General features: G+C 41.7%; 1 protein-coding gene across 7 annotated transcripts in view; it reads left to right on the top strand.

Moving 5' to 3' along the window:
• Nucleotides 1-26,736, top strand: part of PPP3CB (protein phosphatase 3 catalytic subunit beta) — a 136,315-nt gene that overhangs the window by 57,309 nt on the left and 52,270 nt on the right. For all 7 annotated transcript variants that reach the window (XM_073596505.1, XM_073596501.1, XM_073596502.1 and 4 more), the window contains exons 4-10: nucleotides 269-380; nucleotides 1,958-2,103; nucleotides 5,741-5,880; nucleotides 5,961-6,038; nucleotides 7,398-7,492; nucleotides 22,222-22,347; nucleotides 23,003-23,080. In XM_073596505.1, the coding sequence (XP_073452606.1) occupies nucleotides 269-380; nucleotides 1,958-2,103; nucleotides 5,741-5,880; nucleotides 5,961-6,038; nucleotides 7,398-7,492; nucleotides 22,222-22,347; nucleotides 23,003-23,080 (775 nt within the window). The remainder of the gene's footprint in view (nucleotides 1-268; nucleotides 381-1,957; nucleotides 2,104-5,740; nucleotides 5,881-5,960; nucleotides 6,039-7,397; nucleotides 7,493-22,221; nucleotides 22,348-23,002; nucleotides 23,081-26,736) is intronic.

Raw genomic sequence — 26,736 nt, 5'->3', positions numbered from 1 at the left:
ACCATGTACTGATAAGATAACATAGAGAAGCAGTTAAAAAATGCCCAACTGCTCCTAAACGTCCGTTCAACAGCAGCAGCAGCAGTGTACATGAGGCCTTACAGTAAAGAACCCTCTGCGTAGTTTAAGGTTAAATATAGATCAATGCCAATCAGCACACCTGGTATGAATATGTCCTTACTCATGGTTGCACTCGTCACACTTTGCCCTTAATAAAATTAATTGTATTTTGCAGTAATTATTTTTATCTGCTTTTTCTATCTAACAGTGTGTGTTATATTTATGGGTTCTGAAGATCCTCTACCCTAATACACTATTTCTTTTGAGAGGAAACCATGAATGCAGGCACCTTACAGAATATTTCACATTTAAGCAAGAATGTAAGTAACACTTTTTCAAATATAAACTGATTGTGCACTAATCTTGTAGACTTAAGCGATTTACAAATTAAAGATGAACTGAACTCAAAAACCTAAATAAAATATATATTATGTATTTTTTTGCCTGCCATAGGATTTGCATTATTGTCTATCTAGTCCTGAGATTTATGTTACCTTCCCATTTTTTGACTATTGATTTTGACTATTGCTGAATGAAAAGAAGAAGAATGATGCACTCATTTCCCTGTCACTTTGATCTGTCTTCATGTCAGAATTCTTTTTTCACCACAGCCAACTGATTGGCTTCTTGTTTTTGTGCTGCTTTTTGCTCCTCAAGTCAGAGCTCTGCTGCACAGTAGACTGCAGGAGGCTGACACACAATGAAAATGTTTTGGTTGCAGTGCAGGAGTGCTGCATGTACAGGGAGGAAACCATCTGCTTATTATGTGCTTGGCAACTGTTTGTGACTTTGTAATGGTACACTAATGTGACTTTACCATTCAGTGCAAGTCTATGACTCGGGCCCAATGAAGACAAAATGTAACTCTGGACAAATGACAAAATGCAAAATAGAAAATACACGGCCATTTACTATTTTACCTGCCAAAAGATTTGGAAGTGTCTTGTTTTATTCCAGGTGCGAGACAGGAAGTCTCTGTCAAAGCCGGAACCCAGCACTGTACTGTGTATAGCTGAAGCTACATACAGTTCACACAGTGCATAGAGCCAGTGCAGCAATTAGTGAAGGAAATAGTTTGTTTGCACCCACTTGGTTCAAGCGAAGTGACAGGCAACCTGGAGATCAGCTTTAACCACTTGCCGACCACCTGCAGCAGATACACTGCGGCAAGGTGGCTCGGCTGCGCCAATCGCCATGACGATTCGTGCACTAGCCTTCGCGGGCCTGCTCTAAGCAGGAAGACGGATCTGTGTGGTTTCCCAGTCACACAGTCCCCCATACAGTTAGAGAAAACAAACAGGGAACACATTTAACCCCTTGATCACCCCTGATGTTAACCTCTTCCCTGCCAGTGTCATTAGTACAATGCCAGTGCAAATTTTTAGCACTGATGTAATAATGTCACTGGTTCCCAAAAAAGTGTCAAAAATGTCAGGTGTCAGATCAGTCCACTGCAAAGTCGCAGTCCCGTTAAAAATCACTGCTCTGCGCCATTACTAGTGAAAATAAATAAAAATGTCATAAATCTATCCCCTATTTGTAGACGCTATAACTTTTACGCAAACCAATCAATGTACGCTTATTGGGATTTTTTTTTACCAAAAATATGTAAAAGAATACAAACCGCAGAGGTGATCAAATACCTCCAAAAAAGCTCTATTTGTGGGGAAAAAATGGAGTTCAATTTTGTTTGGGTACAACATCGCACGGCCGCACAATTGTCAGTTAAAATAATGCAGTGCTGTATCGCAAAAAATGGCCTGGTCTTTAAGGGGGTAAATCCTTCCGGGACTGAAGTGGTTAAAATATATTCTCAGTGAAAAATACATCACTTTTTCTTATAAATGAAAAAAAATCGATTAAAGATTTCCATATTGACGAGTGCTTTTCTCTATAGGTAAAATAAAATATTCAGAGAGGGTGTATGAAGCCTGTATGGAAGCATTTGATTGTCTTCCTTTAGCTGCACTTTTAAATCAACAGTTTCTTTGTGTCCATGGAGGACTGTCCCCAGAAATACACACGTTAGATGACATCAAAAGAGTGAGTATATTAATGAATGCATGCGTTGTTCTAAAACACTGACTTTTTTTGCATTTCTGTATGATCTGGTAGCTTATAAGTTGGTGTCTCTAGCCTTTTCTTTTCTTATTGTTTACTGCTCTACTAGAATAGTTAGTGGTGCCAGTAAAATTGTTGAAGCTGCATGAGAGAGCTTCAGCAATTTATAAACAGGATAAATGTGTTTTTTTTTTTTTTTTGCTTTTTTTTTTACAAAACTATTAAACCTCTTGGGTAATGCTAAGATGTATGGTTTTGATGCACCTAATGGGTGATTTTTAATGATAGGCCTGCTTAAAGTAAAGACCCACTTAAAGCGGAGTTCCACCCAAAAGGGGAAGCTCCGCTTATTCCCCCCCCCCCCCCCCGGTGCCACATTTGGCACCTTTCGGGGGGGGGGGGAAGCGGGTACCTGTTTTTGACAGGTACCTGTCCCCACTTCCTGGAGATCGAGGTGCGATCACTCGGATGTTCAACCCCCCCTCCTCCATTCCCTGCCATCGGGCCATTCAGAAAGCACAGTGCACATGCTCGGTAGGGAAACCGGCTGTGAAGCTGCAAGGCTTCTCTGCCAAGTTCCCTTAGTAGGAATGGCGGCGGCAGCACCCGAGAGCCGATGGACACATCGGCTGGGGTTCCAACATCGCTGGATTCCAGGACAGGTGTCAGCTACAGTATGCGTAGCTGCTGACTTTACATTTTTTGCTGGGGGGGGGGGGGGGCGCGCAACTTTAAGTTTTAAAGCTAAGTTTTTAAAGCCATTTGGAAGGATCTGGTTTCTTTAACTGTATGATGTAGAGTCTAGTTGTTAGCTTTTGTTTTTAATTTTCCCACACTTTGTAGGAAGTAAATATCCTGTCATTAAAACATTTATTCATAGGGCTAAATCTCTCAAGAGGCATCAAAATTCTAAGATTATAAGATAAAACAAGACCCAGAGATCATGCTGTTCTCATGAGAACAAAACACTTTCATACAGCATATATACATTTATATATTGTTTGTAATATGAGGGTTTTAAACCTTTTGGTCTCTGGTTATAGTGGTTATGGGGTTGATTTACTAAAGACAATTAGTCTGTTCACTTTTCATTTGAAGTTGCACTTTGCGAGATGTGCCTCAGAGGTTAGTGAATGACTTCCATCATTCTGTTATGTGCAAGCCAAAATTGTGTTATCTTGTACAGTACAGGACACACACAACTTATTACTACACCATGGGCTATAGGTTTATACCTTCAGGTGATGGACACTGGCAGGCTTTTGAGGGCACACCCCCTGGTGTGCCTCCCCTAAAACCCTGCCCTACTGCGTGGGTACTTGGTTTTTTTTTGTTTTTTTTTTAGTCCTCGAGTGTGATGGACTTCTTCCCCTTCACGGTGAAGTCAGCGTCATTAGGTTTTTAATGTTTTCTTTCTTTTTTTTTTTTTTTGTATTACACCCAAGAACATCCTTTCTTCCAAAGGTGGTTTCAGTGCTCCATTGCAATGAAAACATTGTTCTGCCATCCTTGTGCACTGCTTGTAAGCATTCAAAGGAAGTATCTCTGCGTTGCCTGGATGTATTCAGAGTCATTAGATTAGAGTATACCTAAAACCTACCAGATCCCTTTTTGTTCTTTCCTCGGGACCTAGCAAGGGGGCATCTGCTTCAAAATTCACCATTGCTTGGTTCATCAGGAACTTGATTTCAAAAGCTTTCCACTTCACCAGATCTGTAGGAGTATCCTGTACCTTTAGGCACCAAACTTCTGTTTCCCAACTGTATAAAACAAGCACTCAGTTTTCTGTTTATATATTCTCAAAATGTTAGCAGCTGGATGTCTATTCTTTTGCAGGTGCTGCTTTTGGCTGCAGCAGCACTCTGAACTTGGGTCTTTGATCCACATTGTATTTTGGGCCTGTTGACACAATTCTATTTACTTAGTTGTTGCCCACTCTTTGTATTTTTAGTATTTGTAAAAATAGTTTTGTAATTTTCTGAGTCCTGTGCTGTTCAATCAGGATTAAAGGAATTTTGACACTTACCATTCTATATCTTGGAGTACAGTACAGGACATACCACCACCCTTCCTGAACGCCTTGTTACTCTGCATTGCTTGCTACAAAGCTGAATTGGGCATGCGCTCTGGGATCATATCCTCAAGAGCTTGCCATTGTCCAATCACTGGAAGGTGCTAGCCTATAACCCATGGTGTATCAATAAGTTGCCTGTGTCCTGTACTGCACTCCATGATATGGAATTACAGGAAAGTCAAAATTTTTTTTTTTATTTTACTTGCACGTAATTAGGTATTTTTTTTGCAAAGTGATATTTCACCACATTGACTAAGTTCTGGGGCAAATTCCCTTGGAAAGTGCAGGTTCCCTTGCAAAGTGAACAGACTATTGTTAGTAACTCAACCCTCCATGTGTCCGCCTTTAAGGCCCGTACACGCGATAAGAAAATTGTAAGTAAAATTTCAGACGACGGACAAACAGCCGACTCTCTGATCCTTAGTATAGTGCTTTCGACAGCCTATTCCGACTTTTTGGGGGATAAAATCTGAAGGTGCAAGCTATAACATTTTTATCATATGTAAACGCAACGTCTGGTTTTTGTTTGATTAGTTCAGTTTTCTTCCGAAAAAAATCGTAAAAGCAAGACTACGCATGCTCGAAAATGAAAGAATACATTCTAAAATAATTCAACACATTACATCACTTCCAAAATTGTATTCTGTCGTATGAGAATTTTCGTAAGTTGAATAACCTCTTCACTTTCGATATGAGACTAGCATGCAACCAAAAACGGACGATTATGCGTCCGAAAATCTCTGTGTGTACCAGGTTTTACATTCAGGTGAACAATATTCACAAGCTGTTAATGATAATGAATTTGTTTCAAAGTTACCAAAAATTAGCTGTCAGTTGTCACTGCATTTATGTTACATTGTATTTTTGTCTTTGATATTGTTTGAATTTGAAAAAAAGACTGAAAAAAATAAAGAATTTATTTTTAAAAAATTGTTTAAGGTGTTCTCCAGAGTAATTGTATATCTGAAATGGGGAGTGTGGTTTTGTAGATAGTGTTACTTATCACTCTATCCACTGGCTGCCAATTCAATCCTTTAAAAAACACCTGCATCAGTGGCAGATGGCAGAAGTTATACAATTTTCTTTGGGAAAAAAAAATCTCTTTACATGCCAGGTACTTATCCTCTAATTGTCCATTGGCATTTAAAAAATTAGAAGAAAATGTAAGTTTTTGTTGTTAGTTTGATGGGTAGGTTAGTAGAATGTTAGTAAAATGTTACTGTTATCAGTTCCACATTTCAGTTCTATTAACATATGTCCAAGATTGAGAATTATGTGTGAACTCCACTGCCAATGCAAATTGTGTTGCTTGTATTAGGCATTAACCTGTATAAACACCATTTTTATCCAGCATATAGCTGTTTATGGAGATGTTATGTGCACCAATTTAAACTTTTTTTTTCAAGCTTGTAACATTCTTATTTTCAAAAATACAAGTAGATTTTCTTTATCTTGGTATGCCAGTGATTAGATAAGCTTTTGTAAGGCTAGTTTTATTTTAGTCTCAGTGAGTGATAACAAACTTGATATATGTCTTGATTGCAGTTAGACAGGTTTAAAGAACCTCCAGCATTTGGTCCTATGTGCGATTTGTTATGGTCTGATCCCTCTGAAGACTTTGGTAATGAGAAATCACAAGAACATTTCAGTCACAATACAGTTAGAGGATGCTCTTACTTCTACAGGTATGTGAAATTTCTTATTCTGTAATAGCTATATATTGCTATTAATGTTTTGTGCTGACATGTTTGTGTTTTCTTTGCAGTTACCCAGCTGTTTGTGAGTTTTTGCTGACTAACAATCTGCTGTCAATCATCAGAGCACATGAAGCACAAGATGCAGGGTAAGTCAGTTTGCAGGATGTCCTGTTAGCTGAACTGTATTTGTTTAAAAAAAAAATGACATAACTTTACTAACAGGAGAAATTCTGGAGAAATTAATATCTCCCATCTGACCTAGTGCACTCAGAAGGAAGTACAAATGGTCAAAAGGAAAAAAAACAAACGCCTCCTTTGACCGCCCATCTCACACTTCTTGGATCTTGTCAGCATAGAAGTGTTTAAATACAGTAATGTGTGTCTGATGCTCCTGGAGCACCCTGCTTTCTACCATACAATATTGGCCTACAATTATGTCAGACAAGACAGGTTTAGCCCAGGTTCACACTGAGCTGTGGGAATGAGGATGTGCGAGTTCAGAACTCGCACTGTTTCACTTCTGCAGGTCAATCGCAATTTCAGCTGCAATTTCAGAGACATCTGTGCAGTAAATCGCAGCTCGAAATCGCAAAAAGTAGTACAGAAACTACTTTTTAAAATCGGTGCAGCACCACAGATGCGGCGTTGCACTGATTAGGATGATGCCATTGACGGCAATTGCCGCCAATTTGACATGTCAAATTGCACGTCAAAATGCTCCAGTGTGAACCAGGGCTTACAGTACAACCTTGCTTTCCTTCTTAGCCCACATGCGCAGTGTAATCTCCTTGGTACTTTTTTTCCCACTAGAGTTTAGCAGCAGAAAGGCTCGATAAAAAAAAAAACACGGTTTTGCATGCACGTTTGCATGTTTGGAATTAATGCATTCTATTGGATAGAATGTTGACTTATTCTGGCTATTGGAGTGTAAAAATGCTCATAAACATTCCTAGCGTTAATATTCGTTTTTGTGGTTTAGGTGCTTTTGAGCATTTTTTTTAATGCTCAAAAACACCTCTCCTGAAAGCAGCTTTGGTGGTTTTTTTTCTTTCCTGCCTCCAAACTCCTGTAAATGCCTATAGTGTGCATAAACAAATATGCCAATATGTGGGGACGTTGAGAGGCAGAGGGAAAGAAAGCTCAAACGCCCATCAAACCAGCTTTTTTGAGCTCAAGTGTGCAGGAGGCCTTACTCAGTAACTCCCTTTCCATGCTCCATAGATATCATGACATTCCTTTGTGGTAATAAAAAGAGCTGGGGTGTTGATCAGATTGCGATTGCATGAGCTTCTACACAAAGCAGCCATAAACATATTCTTTGCTTCCCTGCAAGGGCTGCTAATAGGGGTACTAGCAGTGGACTGATAGTGGCTTGAATTTAGAGGGTAAGGCAATTTAAGAAATATATTTGGCATGAGAAAATTAAATATGACTTTGACAGTGGCTACAATTACAGTCTTTGTTTCAGTATTTCATTATCATCTATTTTTTTTCTTTACCTGCAGCTACCGAATGTACAGAAAAAGTCAAACAACGGGGTTTCCATCTTTAATAACAATATTTTCAGCACCCAATTACTTAGATGTCTACAATAATAAAGGTGTGTTTTGGTTCATTTCTTAACGATTTTGTAGGTTGTAAACTATTTTAAAGAGAAGTTATGTTTTTATATTCATAAGGTTTAAAATTTTGTTAACCCAAGGTTTTATACTTTTTTATTTGTATAAAATTTTTATTTCTATATGGGTTTTTTAAAGAGCGCGCAGCCAATGGTTAATTTTAGGATCCTTCTATCCGATTGAAACTTTGAACAGGTACTGAAAACAGCAGTAGGGAGGTTGATGGGTCCCTACATTGACTCATTCAGTTATGGGCATTAAATATAATTTGACCTATTGAGCTCTATAAACTGGCTTTGTCATAAAATCTTATAAGGACAGCCCGGAAAGCAAAAGGAAGAGAAATAAGATTATCACCTGAAAGTACATAATATTCAAATGCAGCATTCCATATTTACATGACTTAAAAAGTTTTTTGTTTTTTTTTATTCAGAAATTCACTGTAGTAGCCTGTGCTGCATACAGTCAGTGCCAAACTTTTTGGGTGCTGCTCTGGTTACTTGCCATCAGTATGTACACAGGGGGTCATTTGCTTGGCATCACCGCCCATTCAGAGAATGTATGATATTTTTTCCATGAATACAAGGTAGTCTCTTTTTGAATGTGGCAGACAGGATGGGCAAATGACATGACGATTTTACCTCGCCAAATCTGAGAAAATTTTGTATACCATAAAGAAAATACCAGACGTTCTCTGAAATGTAAAAGCTCCAACAGCCCTGTGTGTTCAGTATACAGATAGCAAGTCGTTTGGTAAGAAACTAGCATTGACTGTATGTAGAACAAGCTACTATAGTGAATTTCTACTTCTTCAGCAGACTATGAAGAATTAACCTTTGGGGTTATACTACTGTTTACAGGAGATTTGGAAACTGGCAAAAAAAAAGGATTGTAGACCAGCCCAGGATAACCCCTCCTACTCCCTGCATGCCTCAGATTTAGTGTCCAAAGAGAATTGGTGTCTTTTCTTCAGGTTTGCTGTATTACCAGCTAACCCATTTTCTTTCTTGTCCATTAAGGGGCACAGGAATTCAAATACTGTTGGCCAATACTTCCGCCTACGGGAGGATTGTACATTTGCATGCAAAAAATAGTTGTGACAAGCCCAGGATAACCCCTCCTACTCCCAATATTCCACTGTGCATTACCAGTGACCTACAGGATGGCTGTCTTTTCTTCATCTCTGCTGATAAAGTCTATCTGCTTTTACTGGCCCTTTTTATTTCTCCTTATTGTTGTTTTTACTGGATTCTACTTCAGTCTTCATTCCTCTTGCTGCTTGAGCTGGTCTGTGTAACAGCTATCCAGGTTGGTGTTGTATCAGCTTTGGATACTGCTGGTAAAAGTTATCTGGACTAGGGGCGTGATACAGCTTCAGATGTGAGCCAGTCTGTAAAGACTTGGTTGGGCTAAAGCCCTGGGAGCAAACTTAATATAATGCCGCTGGGTGCCTTTCAAATTTCCCCTTTATCGTTGGTTTCCTCAGTGGTGAAAGTTAATGTTGAGGGGACTGAGCACTGTTGTCATATGCTGGTTGGAGTGTCGTGTGCATTCTCACTCTTCACACTTTGCCACTCGGCATTAAACTTTATCCATAAGAACTTGATAAAAAAAAATATATAATTATGCTCCCAAAATTAGTGTTTTTTTTTTTTTTAACAGAGATGTTTTATTAAAAGACAAAACAGCATTACAAAATCACTTGCATAAGAAATCGCATTCAGGCATGTACAGTATTCATCTTACTGTTCAACACAATTCTATGTCCCTAATTTCGGACTTCAGTTTCTTACGGTATCAGAGTCAGCAAGTCTCTATCTTCAGCCAGGGTTTTCAGCCAGCATGCTATTTACATGTTCACTGTCTAAGTTCCTGATCTGGATATCTGAAGGGTGAACCAATTTGGGGGGGTAAAGTCAACGCTATTAAGTACATATTCAGGAGTACTTCCTTGGTTCAGCTCTAGACATACTCAGCCATTGGCATCAATCCACGCCGACCATATTTTGTCAAATTTTGCAGGGCATTGTCTACTCTCATATGTAAGCCTGTAAAGGGGTAGTACGGTGTTTATAGAAAGGCTCCAGGACTCCCACCTGGGTGGCTCCACTGACTTCCATTTGAGGAGGATTTCTCTAATGGCATAAAACAGGGAGAATGTCAGGAAGGGTTAGGGGGTCTGGTGGGACCCGAGTTCCGGACACATCGCTCAAGGTGTCAGCTATTTGCTTCCAGTAGGGCTGGCTCTTGGGGCATGTCCAGACCATGTGCCAAAATTTGCCTATTTCCCGACCACCTGGGGCAGAGTGGATTCCTTTGGGGAAATATCTGGGCTAATCTTTGTGGGGTGAAGTAGGCCCTGTGTAGAAATTTGAGCTGTATGAATCTGTTTCTTGCTGCTATTAATGACGGGATGTATGTGGAGACACACTCCTCCCATTTCTCGTCATCTAGGGTGTGTGTATGTCAGCCTTCCACTTTTCAAAGGATCGGGTCAGCTTGGTGTCGTAAGCTACCATCAGATAGGGAAGAGAGCGGTTGTCCCATTGTGCTGGAGGTCAAGGGTCGCTTCACTGAGTCTGACTCCAGTGTTCTTTTCTCTGGAATTTGGGCCCTGAATGGTTCAGTTACCAGTATCGGAATGTCCACTTTGCTGGTAGCGAGTACAGGAATTCCATGTCCTGGAAAGAAATACGTTTACAGTCTTTATATGTTTTAGAGTCGTTATCCCTTTCTTTGCCCACTGTGCAGGATCTGGAAAGTCAGGAGAGGATTACCCCATAGGGGCGTGTGAGGGGATATGTGAAAGGGTTTTTCATATATCTCCCTAGCTTCCTGCCAGGCCCTTATTGTGGTTTTCATGGGATTCGTAACTGAGGGGTCAGTCTTCCCCTGAATGAGAGGTTACTAAGAGCGGCATATGACCCCATTATGGCTGTCTCCAATGTAACCACGGGGTTCTGTCTAGGCTAGGATAATCACCACCGAACTGTGACCAAGACGGCTGCCCAATAATAAATTTGAAAATTGTGAAGCGCCAATCCACTGCTGGAAAGGGGTAGGTGTAGTATCTGCTTCGCCACTCTGGGAGGTCTCCCTGCCCAGACAAAGGTCCCCAGTTGCCCCTCCAGTCTCCTGAAGAAAGCCCTGGGAATATGGGTAGGGATGTTTATGACAAAATATAGAAACTTGGGTAGGAGCACCATTTTCAGCAGGTTTACCCTACCTACAGGTGTCGGGGGGGGCGAGCGCCTAGCTGTACATTTGGTAGTGACCTGCTGCACAAGGGGCTGGAGTTTCCAGGCCATGTATTCCCCTAGGTCTGCTGTGATCTTTATCCCCAAGTATTTAATTTCCTCCACCCACTTAAGCTGCGTCTGGGAGTTAGGTTTGGTTGTGGAGGGATGGAGTGAGAACAGTTCAGATTTGTCCCAGTTGATACATATACCCGAGAATTCACTAAAACGGTTAAATAGGACCAGTACTTTGCGAAGGGAGGTGGATGAGTCAGCAAAATACAGTAGGGCATCGTCTGCATATAGAGAAATTTTTTCATGGATAGTCCCAACTTGAATACCCTGTACCTCAGCATCCTTTCTAATGAGGGCGGCCAGAGGCTCTATGGCCAGGGCAAACAGGCCTGGAGACAGGGGACTGTCTCGTACCCCGACTCAGCGGGAATGGCTCCAAGAGACAAGCATTAGTATACACTGTAGCCTGAAGAGCAGCGTACAGCATTTTAACCCATGAGATGTATTTCCAACCATAACCAAATTTAGTAAGGACCACCCACAGGTATCTCCACTCAATGGAGTTGAAGGCCTTTTCGGCGTCCAGGGAGGCCACCAGTTCCTCCCCCTCCGCGTCCGCTCTGGCCTTGTTGGTAAATAGTCTCCTGAGACTTATATCAGTGCCTCTGCCTGGCATAAATCCCGTTTGGTCGGGGTGCACTAACGCCGTGATAACCATATTTAATCTGTTTGCCAATATCTTAGCCAATATTTTAGCGTCAACGTTTAGCAGCGAGATTGGCCTATAGGAGGGGCAGAGAGAAGAGTCTTTTCCCGGCTTCGGAATTACAATTATAACTGCTTCCCCCATGGAGTGCGGGAGTGACTGTAAGTCTTCAGCTACAGTCAGCATGTTGTGGAGTCTATTGGCCAAGACGTCAGGGTATTGTTTGTATAGCTCTGCAGGTATCCCATCAGGTCCAGGGGTTTTGCCCGGTTGCATAGATTTAAATGCTTTAAGTGTCTCGTCCAGGGTGATAGGCTTGTCCAATCCCTTCCTATACGTGTCAGTCAGGACAGAAACGTCAACCTCATCCAGGTAATTTGTCATCACTGAATGTCACCTGTGATGTATAGAGTGGTAGTATGTGACAAAACAATGATTGATTTCTTCTGACGTATAGAGGAGATCACTGTTGGGGCCAAGGATATGAGGGACACTAATCCCTCCCAATTGCTCTCTAGAGAGCCAAGCGAGAAGTTTACCTGACCTCTCCACTTGCTCGAATATACATTGGGATTGTGCAAGTAGCTTTTTCTGAGTCAGGGATATACTTAGGGAGAGAATCTCTCTAGTCAGGGTTTGCATCCTAATGTTTTGCTGGGGGTCACGTGTTCTAATATAGAGTTCCTCCTGAGTGGTAGCTGCAGTTTCCGCTTTTACCAAGGCGGACTGCCTATCCCTCCTAATTTTAGCTATAATGGACCGATATTGTCCCCGATGGACCGATTAAATGCGTCCCATACTTCCATGGGTGCTGCAGTGCCCGAGTTGTCTGCCCAGTTACCCTCCATTACCTTTCTAAACTGGGAGTCTACATCCTGGTCCAAAATCCAAAACCTTGAGAGTCTCCAAAGCCTGGCCCACCCATGCTCACTATCAGGGGAGCATGATCTGATATTCCCCTGGGCAATATCCTGACATCTTTGACTTTGGACAAGACTGATTTTCCAGCAAAAATTAAGGTGATACAGAAAAGGAACCATGTGATGCGGAGTGGCAAGTGTAGGCCCGTGTCTGAGGGTGTCTCCACCTTCAGACATCAGTCAGGCCATAGGTTTCAGCCCAGGTTATCAACACAGGGCAGGTAGGACCCGCACCTGCCAGTCTATCAACACCCGATTCAGGGGCCATGTTAAAATCACCCAAAAGTATCGTGGTTTGAAGCAAAGTCTTCTAGTTTAGCCATCCTCCTATTTAGTAGTTTCAGTGATGCCGGTGGAGGCAAGTATAAGACCACTATAGACCAGGTTTTGGAGAGGGTTCTGGCATTAAGAATGATATATCTACCATCCGGGTCCAGCGCCATGTCCAGAACTTTGAAGGGTAACTATTTATTTACCGGTATACTCACGCCTCTGGCAAAAGTGGAATAAGTGGAGTGGTAGTGGCTGCCCACCCAAGGCTATTTGAAAGCCAGGGTTCTGCTTCCCACTAAGTAGGTCTCTTGGAGCATGCAGATGTGGGGATTGTGTGTTTTGATAAATTGGAAGACCAGTGACTTCTTAACTGGGGGGTTGAGGCCCCTGGTGTTCCAGGACATAATTTTAAGGGCCGACATGTTGGCTGAATTGCATGGCGAAATTAGGGTGAGATAGGTAGAAACTTATTGGATCTGGCGCTCGTACCCAGGGCGGGCAATCTGTGGACCCTTGTACTTTAAGTAGAGTAGACTTACACAGTGATCTATACAGTGCATAATCAATAAAACATCTGAACTTTAAATGAAAGAAAAAAAACAAAACGTAACCAAAACAGCCCAGAAGGAGCAGTGAACCAATCCATCTTGGACACACCCCCACCAAAATTAGTGTTTACTGTAAATTGCTGGAGGCTGCCATTTTGCTGAAGCCTAGAGCCCCTGAGCAGCAGGAAATTATAAAGCAGAACTAAACCCATCGATTTAACCGTTTCAAAAAAGTTACATTCCTGGAATGCTGGGATTGCTAAATGTCACATTTGTTTATTTCCTCAACCAAACTGTCAAATCATCATATGGCTGGTGTCATAACTGATCACATGTGCAGCACCATGGCTGTCGTAGATCAAACAGAAGCAGCTTCCCTGGCTGTAAGGATAAGGAGAGTTTATTTCCACTTTAACCACTTAAGCCCCGGAAGATTTTCCCCCTTAATGACCAGGCCATTTTTTGCGATACGGCACTGCGTAGTTTTAACTGTAAATTGCACGGTCGTGTGACGCTGTACCCAAATAAAATTGATGTCCTTTTTTCCCCCACAAATAGAGCTTTCTTTTGGTGGTATTTGATCACCTCTGCGGCTTTTATTTTTTGCTCTATAAACAAAAAAAGAGCGACAATTTTGAAAAACAGAAATACATTTTTTACTTTTTGCTATAAGAAATATTAAAAAAAAAAAAATATTTTAAAAACAAATTTCTTCATCGGTTTAGGCCCATAAATATACTTCTACGTATTCTTGGTAAAAAAAAAAAAAGCACTATGCGTATATTGATTGGTTTGCGCAGAAATTATAGTGTTTACAAAATAGGGGATAGATTTATGCCATTTTTATTTATTTTTTTACTAGTAATGGCGGCGATCAGCGATTTTTAGTGGTACTATGACATTGTGGTGGACAGATCGGACACTTTGGAAGGCCATTGACATTTATACAGCGATCAAAGCTAAAAATAGCCACTGATAACCCCTTCCCTGCCAGTGACATTTTATACAGTTGACACTAGGGGACGATCAAGGGGTTAAATGTGTTCGCTCATGATTGTTTCTAACTGTGTAGGAATGGGACTGACTGGAGGAGGAGACATATCACTATTCCTAATTACTAGGAACAGCAGATCTGTCTCTCCTCCCCTGTCAGAACAGGGATTTGTGTGTTTTACATACATAGATCCCCGTTCTGGCTCGCGGGTGGCGTGCGGACATCGCGGCCGCTGGCCATGCGCCGTACAGCAGGTGCGCATGCTCTTAGGAGCCAACTTGCCAACGTAAATGTGCGTGAGCTGGTCAGCAAGTGGTTAAAGTCGGTGTATACCCGATTCATGAAATTTGAGCTGGGCACATCTATCTGCAGTGTTTTGTTATCTCTCTTCAAAGCCCTATGCCCTGTAACTTTGTCCTGCTCCCTTGGTCTGATAACTTTTGACAAGCTGTCCGAGACAGGAGCCTGAAGTGTGTTGTTGCTATGAATAGATTAGCACAAAGCTAATCGGGCACTCTCTGCATGTGTGGGGAGGGGGGTGTGTGCCTTTCCTCCACTCAGCTGTCTCTCACAGTGTACAGGCATACCCCACTTTAGGCACTCACTTTACGTATACTCGCGAATACAGGCATACCTGCAAGCGAGTATGTAAAGTACCTCGCAAGTACAGATATCCCGCGCAGCTGCAGCATGGCCTGGAAGAGGCGGAGTTGTCACCAGGCCCAGAGTTGCCAGCCATGCCCGCCAGCCCAGAGTTGCTGTCTAAACAGAAGTGGATTACTGTACAGTACTATAAACTTCACCCCCTGACCTCCCCCCACTACAGCCCATGGCTCTCCACTATAGGCCCTGAGCCCCCTCTGCAGTCCCTGACCCCCAGAAGTGAAAAAAAAGTTATTGCTTCACTTTAAGTACATTTTCGTTTTACATACATGCTCTGGTCCCATTGTGTACTTAAAAGTGGGGTATGCCTGTATAGCAAGTATCCACACCTACAGGGGAACCAGGAAGAGAAAATTCTAACAGGACGTGCACTTTCTGAACAGTATATGAAGCTGAAGACAGAAGATATACATGTAAAACTTACAGTGCCTTGCAAAAGTATTCACCCCCTTGGCTTTTTACCTATTTTGTTACATTACAGCCTTTAGTTCAGTGTTTTTTTTTTTTTATAGAACTAGAGAAACCACCTAGGGGTGGGATTTTGAAGGCACTACCAAAACAACAATATAAAAAGTATATAAAGTTTATTGATCAAGAAAAAAATAATATAGTACAAAAAAAGAGAATTATATGAAACAAAGGATGCATATAAATTGTACAGACACGCGACATGGGATACACAATCCAGAAAGCCTACGTTTCGGAGATGGACTGTAGTGTCCTTCATCAGGGTTTTTTTTCCCTAGAAGACACAGTGTCTATAAGATGTTAAATGTACAAAAATCAATAAAATTGTCCAAAAGCATACAATTACATAATAATCAACAAGTTCATCTATAGATACTTGCATCACAGTGAATGGACAGGTACAAAAATGCATCCACAATTTTAAAAGAATGTGAGGAAGAACCGGAGCAGGGGGTCCCCAGCAAGCTCAATCCGTCGAGAGACAATTGTTGTAATTAAAGAAATAATGTAAAAAAGGAAAAGGAGGGGGAGAGAGAACCCTCCCCCTCCAAACACCCAACAGCCCCGCCGGATTTGTAGAACCAGAACAGCGACAGGCTGACACATGTACTGAGGCCCAAAAATGGATTGGAGGATCTGGAGGGGAGGCAAGGGGGGGGGGGGGGCAATGACACCATAAGTATAAAAGTACACCCATAAGTAAAAAATATGGATGTCAAAAAGAAGGGGGAGGGAACCCCACTTAAATAGTATTGAAAGTTGAAAAAACCTACCTAGGTTGACTGAAACAATCAGACAGTTGGTGGAGACAGGGGAACAGTGCTTCTTCGCAGTCTGGAGAGCCAATTGCAAGTGGTCACTGTGAAGTGGGACTGGTATTAGTAACTTATAGAGCCCAAAAACAATATTGACATTGGTGGATAAGGGTACCTATAGAAATAGGTATAACCTTATGAGAAAAAAAATATATAGATAAAGGCAGCGTCTTACCAGTGCAACAGATCTCAGTAAAGTGTGCAAGGGGTCTCCAGAGATCGGCAAGTCTCTGGTCCTAACTCGTCTGTGTTTTAGAGGGGTATAAATACTGTGGCCCCAACAGATATTCCCCCACCCAGCTGATTAACATGTCGATCAGCTGGGTGAGAGTTGCCTCAGCCCAGCCTCCAAAGGTGTACCCCCTGGGACGTCGCTGCGCCGCGTCCCCACATGGCGCAGGCGCCGAGAACACCAGGCGCAAGCTCCGCACAGGCCGCAAACAAATGGGAGCAGGCCAGGTGGTGCACAAGCACAGCCCCACAGCGCAGGCGCCGCGGAGGGGCACGACGCAGCGGCGTCTCACCTGCGCGGAAAGGTAACCTCATCAGAGATCATCAATGGCGGCGAGTGTCCGCAATGAAATAGCAGAGTTCGCCGTCCCCAGAAGCCTCAAAGGAGAGGCTATCCGGTCGCGCCGGGTTCATGTGTAAAGGGAAAAAAATATGTGAAAAATAAGATGAAAAATGAAAAATTAAATGTATAAATTTACTGGCAATAAATATGATGGTAAAAATAACTTGTATATGTAATGATCAAATACTTGACAGACGACAAATAGAACATCTTGAGTGGAAAAAAGAGCCGTTGGGGGGGGCCTGCCCCAGGGAGCGTCCCCACTTCTTGGGAGCGAATATGATATGGCACAGAGGGGGCAATGGGGGAAACAAAAAAATCAACCAAATACAGAGTACATGGGCAATTATCAAAATGTACATGTATATCAAAAGAGAAAAATGGAACTGACATTAAAGAAAAAATAAATAAAAATTGGAAAATTAAAAATGAGAAGTAAATAAGGCATAAAAATAAATAATTATATGGAAGGAGAGAGGGAATAAGGCCAGACTGTAAAGGATTGGGGAGGCGAACAAAGGGTTAATATGGTATTATTTTTCCATACCCCCTGAACTAAAGCCATCCAAAAATGGCTTGAAGCATACTGCATCATTTAGTCCAGGGGGACAGGTAGCTTTCAAGGTGTATATCCACCGCAGCTTGAGCTGGAGGAGACTTTTGTTCCTGTCTCCCCCCCTCGAGCTGGGGTGGATGCGATCAAGAATCAAGAACTTGATTTTGGGGGAAGACCCACAAATGGACCAGACTAGTGTGTCTGCCAAGAGGCAGATCCGGGTCGCAGACCTGCATACTAAGGATATGGCGGTAAGCTCTCTTCCAAAAGGAGTTTAATCTTCCCTATGTAAAAGCATCCGCAGTCACATTTAAGGAGATGGATAACCCCGAAGGTTTGACAGTTAGCGAAGGGGCGGGATTTGAAAGTCTGGCCATTTGGTAGGACTGGGTTTTTACTGGTGTCCATGTACCTACAGTAACCACAGGCATCGCACATATATGTACCTCTATATTTGCAGTGAACTAGTCCCTTGTCATCCCTATATTCGCTTTTGACCAATCTAGAGGCAATTGAATTGGCTCGCCTGAAAGTGAAGAGAGGTGTCTCTGACAATAAGTCTCTCAAACTAGGGTCCATTGTGAGAGTGTGCCAATATTTAGAGACAATTTTACAAATTTGGGTATGTTGTTTATAATATTTAGTTATTATTCGCAAAGAGTTGTCTAGTTGAATAGTGAATAGAGCAGGTCGTGTCTAGCATGGGTTGTGGCCCGTCGGAATGCTTTTTTCAGAGAGTTTTTGGAGTAACTTCTCAGCAGCAGCCTGTCACGCAGCTTTCCAGCCTCACATCGAAAAACCTCCTCATTGGTACAGTTGCGTCTAACCCTTAGGTATTGACTATATGGTATAGATCTGATCAAGGTCTCAGGATGGAAACTGGAGGCGTGTAAAATGTTATTGCCTGCAGTGGATTTACGGTACAGGCTGCTGCTGAGTGTACCATCCTCATTCCTAGAAACCTGTACGTCCAGGAATGAGATGGTATTGGTGTTTTTTTAATCTGAATTATATATGGATCAGAACACAATAGTCGAAGTTGGTTAAGTAAAATTAGAAAAATATATGCATGAAACTATTTTTCAGAAATAAAAAAAATGATAATTGGCACGTTTTCACCCCCCTTTGTTATGAAGCCCATAAAAAGCTCTGGTGCAACCAATTACCTTCTGAAGTCACATAATTCGTGAAATGATGTCCAATTGTGTGCAATCTAAGTGTAACATGATCTGTCATTACATATACACACCTTTTTGAAAGGCCCCAGAGGCTGCAACACCTAAGTAAGAGGCACCACTAACCAAACACTGCCATGAAGACCAAGGAACTCTCCAAACAAGTAAGGGACAATGTTGTTGAGAAGTACAAGTCAGGGTTAGGTTATAAAAATATCCAAATCTTTGATGATCCCTAGGAGCACCATCAAATCTATCATAACCAAATGGAAAGAACATGGCACAACAGCAAACCTGCCAAGAGACGGCCGCACACCATAACTCACGGACCGGGCAAGGAGGGCATTAATCAGAGGCTGCACAGAGACCTAAGGTAACCCTGGAGGAGCTGAAGAGTTCCACAGCAGAGACTGGAGTATCTATACATAGGACGGCAATAAGCCGTACGCTTCATAGAGTTGGTCTTTATGGCAGAGTGGCCAGAAGAAAGCCATTACTTTAAGCAAAAAACAAAATGGCACGTTTTGAGTTTGCGAAAAGGCACGTGGGAGACTCCCAAAATGTATAGAGGAAGGTGCTCTGATCTGATGAGACTAAAATTGAACTTTTTGGCCATCAAAAAAAAGCGCTATGTCTGGCGCAAACCCAACACATCACATCACCCAAAGAACACCATCCCCACAGTGAAACGTGGTGGTGGCAGCATCATTCTGTGGGGATGTTTTTCAGCAGTCGGGACTGGGAAACTGGTCAGAGTTGAGGGAAAGATGGATGGTGTTAAATACAGGGGTATTCTTGAGCAAAACCTGTACCACTCTGTGTGATTTGAGGCTAGGACGGAGGTTCACCTTCCAGGAGGACAATGACCCTAAACACACTGCTAAAGCAATACTTGAGTGGCTTAACCCCTTGCCGACCGGCTCACGCCGATATATGTCGGCAGAATGGTACGTACAGGCATATTAACGTACCTGAACGTTGCCCTTTAAGACGCCCTTTTTTTTTTTTTACTAAAAATATGTAGAAGAATACTTATCTGCCTAAACTGAGGAAAAAAATAATTTTTTTGGGGGGGGGGGGGGGATATTTATTATAGCAAAAAGTAAAAAATATTGCGTTTCTTTCAAAATTGTCGCTCTTTATTTGTTTATAGAGTAAAAAATAAAAACCGCAGAGGTGATCAAGTACCACCAAAAGAAAGCTCTATTTGTGGGGAAAAAAGGATGTCAATTTTGTTTGGGAGCCACGTTGCTCGACCGCGCAAATGTCAGTTAAAGCGACGCAGTGCCGAATCACAAAAAACGCTCCGGTCTTTGGCCCGCCAAATGGTCCAGGGCTGAAGTGGTTAAGTGGAAACATGTAATTGTGTTGGAATGGCCTAGTCAAAACCCAGACTTCAATTCAATAGAAAATCTGTGGTCAGACTTAAAGATTGCTGTTCGCAAGCGCAAACCATCCAACTTGAAATTGCTGGAGCAGTTTTGAAAGGAGGAATAGGCAAAAATCCCAGTGGTAAGATGTGGCAAGCTCATAGAGACTTATCCAAAGCGACTTGGAGCTGTGATAGCCACAAAAGGTGGCTCTACAAAGTATTGACTTTAGGTGGGTGAATAGTTATGCACATTGACCTTTTCTGTTATTTTGTCCTATTTGTTGTTTGCTTCACAATAAAAAAAAAAATCTTCAAAGTTGTGGGCATGTTCTGTAAATTAAATGATGCAAATCCTCAAACAATCCACGTTAATTCCAGATTGTGAGGTAACAAAACACGAAAAATGCCAAGGGGGTGAATACTTTTGCAAGGCACTGTATGTAGGGAGATTTGTTTCATCCCTGTGCATCATCTGAGGCTGTTCACTTCACTGGGTATATGTGAAGGCTTACATCCTCTTTAAGGCTGTCAGCAGATCGGCCTCTACAAATTCAGCAGTGCCCAAATTTGGAGAGCAACTAAGCATGTGCAGAGCAGGGTTAGACAGTGTATTGCTGGATGTTAAACAGTATAGGCACATATTTTAATGTTTTACATAGCTATACCTGCAAAAGGGGCCAGCCTTAAGTGATCTAGCAGGACTTAATTTTCTGACTAAAGTTCCACTTTAAGGGAACAACATTCTGCTGCAGCTCCAGTTTGGAAAAAATCCATGTGGATTTTGTTTGTTCCTATTGCCCTCCTACAGTGACCTGACTGGATCCCCCTATGCCCGACTTTCATCAGCAATAGCTGCCTGGGTTTGTAGGTTACTTTGAGGCCTTGCCTTGCACCCTGGGCCTAGTTGCTTCCCAGCCACGTGGTTGAAGCATGTTTTTGCATAGACACAGGAATCTGTGTCGCTCATTTGGTGGCTTCAATGCAAACTCTCCTATGGGTTCCAGGAGCATCTGTTTGGTATCCTCTCAGGGAACCGACTCCTACAATCTGGATTCCAGCAACCCTATAATTGTTTTTTCAGCCTCCGAGTCTCCTTCAGCTCTGTCAGGTGATTCCCCCATACAGCTTCCCCTGTTACTCCGTGGGATCTGAATCTAGTTCTCTCTGCTTCAAAGATCATCTTGTGAACCCATTAGAGACAGTCTGAGGAAGTCTTTCTGGTTTTTCATAGGAACAACGTGGTGTTGGTGCCCAGGACTTCCTTCTTGCATAAAGTAGTTTCTGCCTTTCCTGTCAGCCAGATCATTGTTCATCTGCCCCACTGTTTAATTCCAGTTCACCAAAAGGAACTTTCCCTTTGTTCTGATTGTCTTTTTGTCATCCTTGGATAGCATATTTTCTCAAGGATCGGATTTCACCCCTTCCTGTCAAGGTGCACTCTACTTGATCTGTCAGTGCTTCCAGTGCTTTTGGGCATCAGATAGCTGTTGCTTGATGTTTTCTTGGGCCTGGTTAGCATTTGTTTGCTGTGTCGCTTACCCTTTAGACTACTTTTAAATCAAAGGTTTAAGACCTCCTGTGTCCCATAATGGACAAGAAAGAAAATAGGATTTTTGTACCTCCCATAACATTATTTTCTTCAGAGACACAGGTCCCACTCATGATCATGAGTCCCACAGGTCCCACTTATGATCATACTCTAGGTACTGGAGGCATGTTGCCAGTGGGAGGGGGGGCTTATAACACAAAGGCTTAACACTTCCTGCATCCCACAATAGACACCAAGAATATAATTTTACAGTGGATACAAGCATTCAGTTTTTTTTGTACATTTTTATCTTTTAGTCCTGACTATAATAAAATATATGTATGTAGAAGAAATATGTATTGCCTTAAAAAGTGCTATTATGTGGAAATCATTTAATCTTGGTGGCTTCCACTATTATTGAGCATGAAAGACTACTAGGGTAAGAGCCTTTAACAAAGCTAGAATTGTTGCCAGGTTTGCTTCCTTCTGATGTGCTAAGCAGGCCGTACCAAGTGACACAATTTTATTTTGTATCTGGAGATTTCCATTTTAAGGGAAATCTGTCTATTCATAGGCTGGTTATCAGCAGAGAAGGCCTTTAAAAGCACATAATCTGCATTAAGTTGGAACATTTTATCGCAGATGAAATTAAATTAAAAATCACTTGTATGGTTTTCTGTTAGAGAGTTGCCATGTGCAGCTTATAATGCAAATTAAAAGTAAGCAAATTATTTATCTATAGATATAGATTTTTTTTTTTAATCCAACAATTGGGCTACTGTGGCTAAGGAAAGCCAGTTATACTGAAATGATTTTATAATTTTTAGGGTGTTATTGCCTCTAATGATTTCCACACTTGCATTACAGCTGCTGTATTAAAGTATGAAAATAATGTTATGAATATCAGACAATTCAACTGTTCACCACACCCGTACTGGCTGCCGAACTTCATGGATGTGTTCACATGGTCATTGCCATTTGTTGGTGAAAAAGGTATCGGCTTTGTTCTTTTTAGTTGAAGACCATTTTAGAAGTGCATGACTAGTGATAAGCAAATTAGGAGGATCTGCATTTTTTTTTTAAATTTGCCTGAAAATGTGCATTCAGAATTTTCCAGACTGTGGAGATCCATACACCCCCTTTGCCTAAGTGAACCCCCTTTGCCTAAGTGATTCCTAAATGATTCTTCTCAGGTGGCATCTGACCACTGAGTAGTATCATTATGCAGGCAATACCAACTGGTGATTATTCAGCATAGTCACATGACCCCTGAGCTTTTTTTTTCTTCTTCAGTGACCTGGTCCCTGAATAAAGTCACTGGTACTCCTTTGCCTGCATTCTGATGATACTCAGTCACCAGCTTATGTAGTGAAGATCCTAAATTTGCAGGCTATTACAGTGACTGGCAGGGGGGAGCAGCATAGGACCAGTTAATTTGCAACATGATTTGGTGGGGGAGGGGAGGTAGTAACTCTACCTTAACTTCAGCTTTTAAATTATGTGCATTTGGCTGAAGGCCAGAACATGGGCTAACATTTCATAAAAATGTGTGACGTTCATTGTGAAGCGTATGCAAAATGCAACCATCTAATCTATTAATTTAGATTGCTGAAGTACACTAACGTGTATTTTGTTCTGTTAATCACAGTGACTGAGATGCTGGTGAATGTTCTGAGCATTTGCTCAGACGATGAATTAATGACCGAAGGAGAAGACCAGTTTGACGGTAGGATCATTGTAATATTCCTGGCTTGTTTTTATGGTTGTCTGTATATTACAACACACCATTTCTACATGGATGTTTCTGTGACCAACAAAAGCCATCAAAGCACTGTTTGGTCAATTTCTTGGAGTACAGAAGTCCTGTTCTTTAAAGCTGACCTTCACCCCGAAGGAATGTGTATGTGGCTCCAGCTCCATTCCCATCCCTCTACCACAATGTGTGTGTGCGTTTTTTTTTTTTTTTTTTTTTTATTTAAGGCACTTTACTTTTTTTTTTGTCCTGCAGCACTTTGTCCTTTCTCACCTAGGCAAGAATGGCGTTGGGCACACGTATAAAGATGTGCTGAAGGGCTCTGGGACCTCTTTCTCAACACGTGTCCTCACAACTCAGTGGGCAGAGCCCTTTGGCGCATCTGCGCATGCACCAGACAGTAAAATATGGCAGCACCAGTGGAGGGGGGGAGGAGCCATGATTGAGGGGACTGAAGTTCTTAATGAAATCATTGGATGTCACTTTTTGTTTCTCAGTGTTCACTGCTTTAAAAGAATCTAAAATACAATTTGCTACATCTTTTAATTACTAAACAGGACTGTTTGCAATTGAAAGAAACTAAAAACTGTAGCATTTAGTAATGGTAAATCATCACGGTTTTGTTTGAGTAGGAAACACATGGTATTTATTTGATCAAATTGCTGGGCATTTTACAACCCCAAATCAAAAAAAGAACACTTAGTATAATCTACATAAAAACAGAATGCAATGATTTGCAAATTTTATGAACCTATTCACAATAGAAAACCAACCACATATCAAATGTTTAACTGAGATGTGCCATTTTAAGAAACAAAATAAGGTCATTTTGAAATGGCAGCAACACGTCTCAAAGAAGTTGGGACAGGGCCATGTTTACCACGGTGTAGCATCCCCTCTTCTTTTAACAACACTCTGTAAATGTATGGAAACTGAGGTAACCATTTGCTTGATTTCTTGGCGAGAAAGTAAAATAAGGAAAGGGATACTGGGACTTTATATGAGACTTCATTAGGAATGATGCATAAAAATAAATTTATTATAATTTATTTGCACAATCACATTGGGCATTCCATATCTTCTAAAACATGTTTAATCAATGAACAATGATGCAATACAATCAAGATACTCACATATTGAATATAACTGAAACAATAAGCATTACAATTAATCAAGGAACATTATTCGTATAGTGAACGCACAATAGATAATGCAGATCAGCAAATAGACATATTTAATAAAATAAATTTATGAATTAAACATACATCAATTGGCGATTATAAACAATTATTTATGATACGTGATAGTAAGCCAGACTTTTTGGGACCCTTGGATTGAAAAACTTGACACGTTTCATGGCATTTCAGCCACTCGTCAGGAGTCTAATTCAAAGTTATACTAAGAAATGGATATGCAACTATTAGTATATGATGCCCTCTAGGAGAAAAATCTCAAAAACAACTTGTCAGTTACTTACAAGTCCCAAGCCAAGCCCAGGTTCCAACCAGATATCAACAGGGGCCTCAAACAAGTGTCCGAACCAGGGTTGAGGCGGGAAACCCCCCCCCCCCAGAGACCAAGGGAGACAGCCAGAGGCACGCCAGGTCGCCACAATACAGTTCCTGTGCAATATATATATTTTTTTATGCATCATCATTCCTAATGACAAGCCTCATATAAAGTCCCAGTACCCCTTTCCTTTTTTGTTTCGATACAGGGATGGAGGCTTGCCGTTATTGGTTGTGTCAGGTCACACCCCTCTCTATATAGTTTCTTGGAGAGGAATGTTGTCCCATTCTTGACTGTTGTAGGATTCAAACTGCTCAACAATTATGGGTCACCTTTGTCATGTTTTTTGTTTTAAGATGCGCCAAATATTTTCAGTTGGTGAAAGATCTGCCATGCTGTTATAGATGTAGTATGCAGTTTAACATTGTCATGCTAAAATTTTGCAAGGCCTTGCCTGAAAAAAAGACATCTGAATGGGAGCATATGCTTCTCCAAAACCTGGATATATCTTTAAGCATTGATGGTGCCTTTCCAGATGTGCAAGCTCCCTATTCCTATGCAACCCTATACTATCAGAGATGCAGGCTTTTGAACTGAGTGCTGATAACAAGCCGGAAGGTCCCTCTCTTAGTAAGAAGGATGCCCATGGTTGCCAAAAATGTCACATTTTGATTTGTCTAACCAAAGAACAGTTTTCCACTTTGAAACCGACCATTGTAAAAGTGCTTTGGCTTAGAGCAGGTGACAGCATTTCTGGATCATGTTCATATATGGCTTTTTTACATGGTGTAGCTTTAGCTTGCATTTTTGATGGCACGACAAACTGTGTTCACAGACAGTGATTTTTGGAAGTATTTCTGAGCCAATGCAGTGATGCCCATCAGAGAATCGTGCCTATTTTTAATGCAGAGCCATCTGAGGGGCCAAAAATTACTGCCATCCAATATTGCGTTTCAGCCTTCTCCCTTGTGCACAGAAAGGTCTCCAGATTCTCAGAAGCTTTTGATGATGATATACCTTATTTATCGGCGTGTAACACGCACCTTCATTTTAAGAGGGAAGTTTCAGGAAAAAAACTTACATTTTAAACAAAGAACTTCAACTTGAAGCAAAATTAGGGTCAAAGTTCATCAATGCAGCCTCACCAGTGCCCATCTGCAGCTACTAAATTGCCCAACAATGCACCCTCCTCAGTGCCCATCTGCAGCCATTAAATTGCCCAACAATGCAGCCTGTTCAGTGCCCATCTGCAGCCTCACCTTACCCATCATTGCAGCCTCGCCAGTGTTGGATTATCCCTGCTGTCTCCAAGGGAAGAGGAGGAGGAGCGAGCGCTGCTGAATTACACAGAGTCGCGATCTCCTGTGTACCCGGCATTCCGTCACTCACAGCCACGCCTCCTGGCCCTGCTCTTACGATAGACAGAACAGTGGCCCAATGCGGGGCCAGGAGGCGTGGCTGTGCGTGACAGAGATCGCAGGTCTCTATGTAATTCAGCGGCGCTCGCTCCTCTTCCCTCAAAGACAGGAGGGATCGGCGTATAACACGCACACACTATTTCCCCCTGGTTTTCAGGGGGAAAAAGTGCGTGTTATACACCGATAAATACGGTATTTAAAAACAATTTTGCATTGAGGAACATTATTCTGAAATTGTTTGACTATTTTTAGATGCCGCTTTTTACAAATTGATGAAAATCTGCTCATCTTTACTTCTGAGACACTCATTGCAACACATTGCAAAATGTTCTTCCAGCTCTTCCTTGTTAGAATCACTTATTTTTTCAGCTTTTTGTAGCCCTGTGCCCATTGACATGTTTTCTATTTTCTATTGTGAATAAAATATGTAGATTTTACACAGCGTCCCAACTTTTTGGAACTGGGGTTGTAAGTAAAATGGGGCGATACTACTTTTACACTGAAGGTATAAACTAGGTTTTAGAATTCACACATGATCTAAATTTCAGCATGTAGCTTGACCAACAGTACAATCTGCTCTGAAAAGCCTGGAAGGAGAGGGCATGTAATAGCCAAAGTAACGTCACAAAACGTGACACACTGTGGTTTAGCTTTGACCCAGACCTTGCTGTGGTAATAAAAACAATGATCACCATGACCTTG

Source organism: Aquarana catesbeiana, linkage group LG08 (assembly GCF_042186555.1).
Source record: "Aquarana catesbeiana isolate 2022-GZ linkage group LG08, ASM4218655v1, whole genome shotgun sequence".
Classification (NCBI taxonomy): Eukaryota; Metazoa; Chordata; class Amphibia; order Anura; family Ranidae; genus Aquarana; species Aquarana catesbeiana.
The sequence above is the reverse complement of the archived record's forward strand: the minus strand, read 5'-3'. Positions and strand labels throughout refer to the sequence as shown.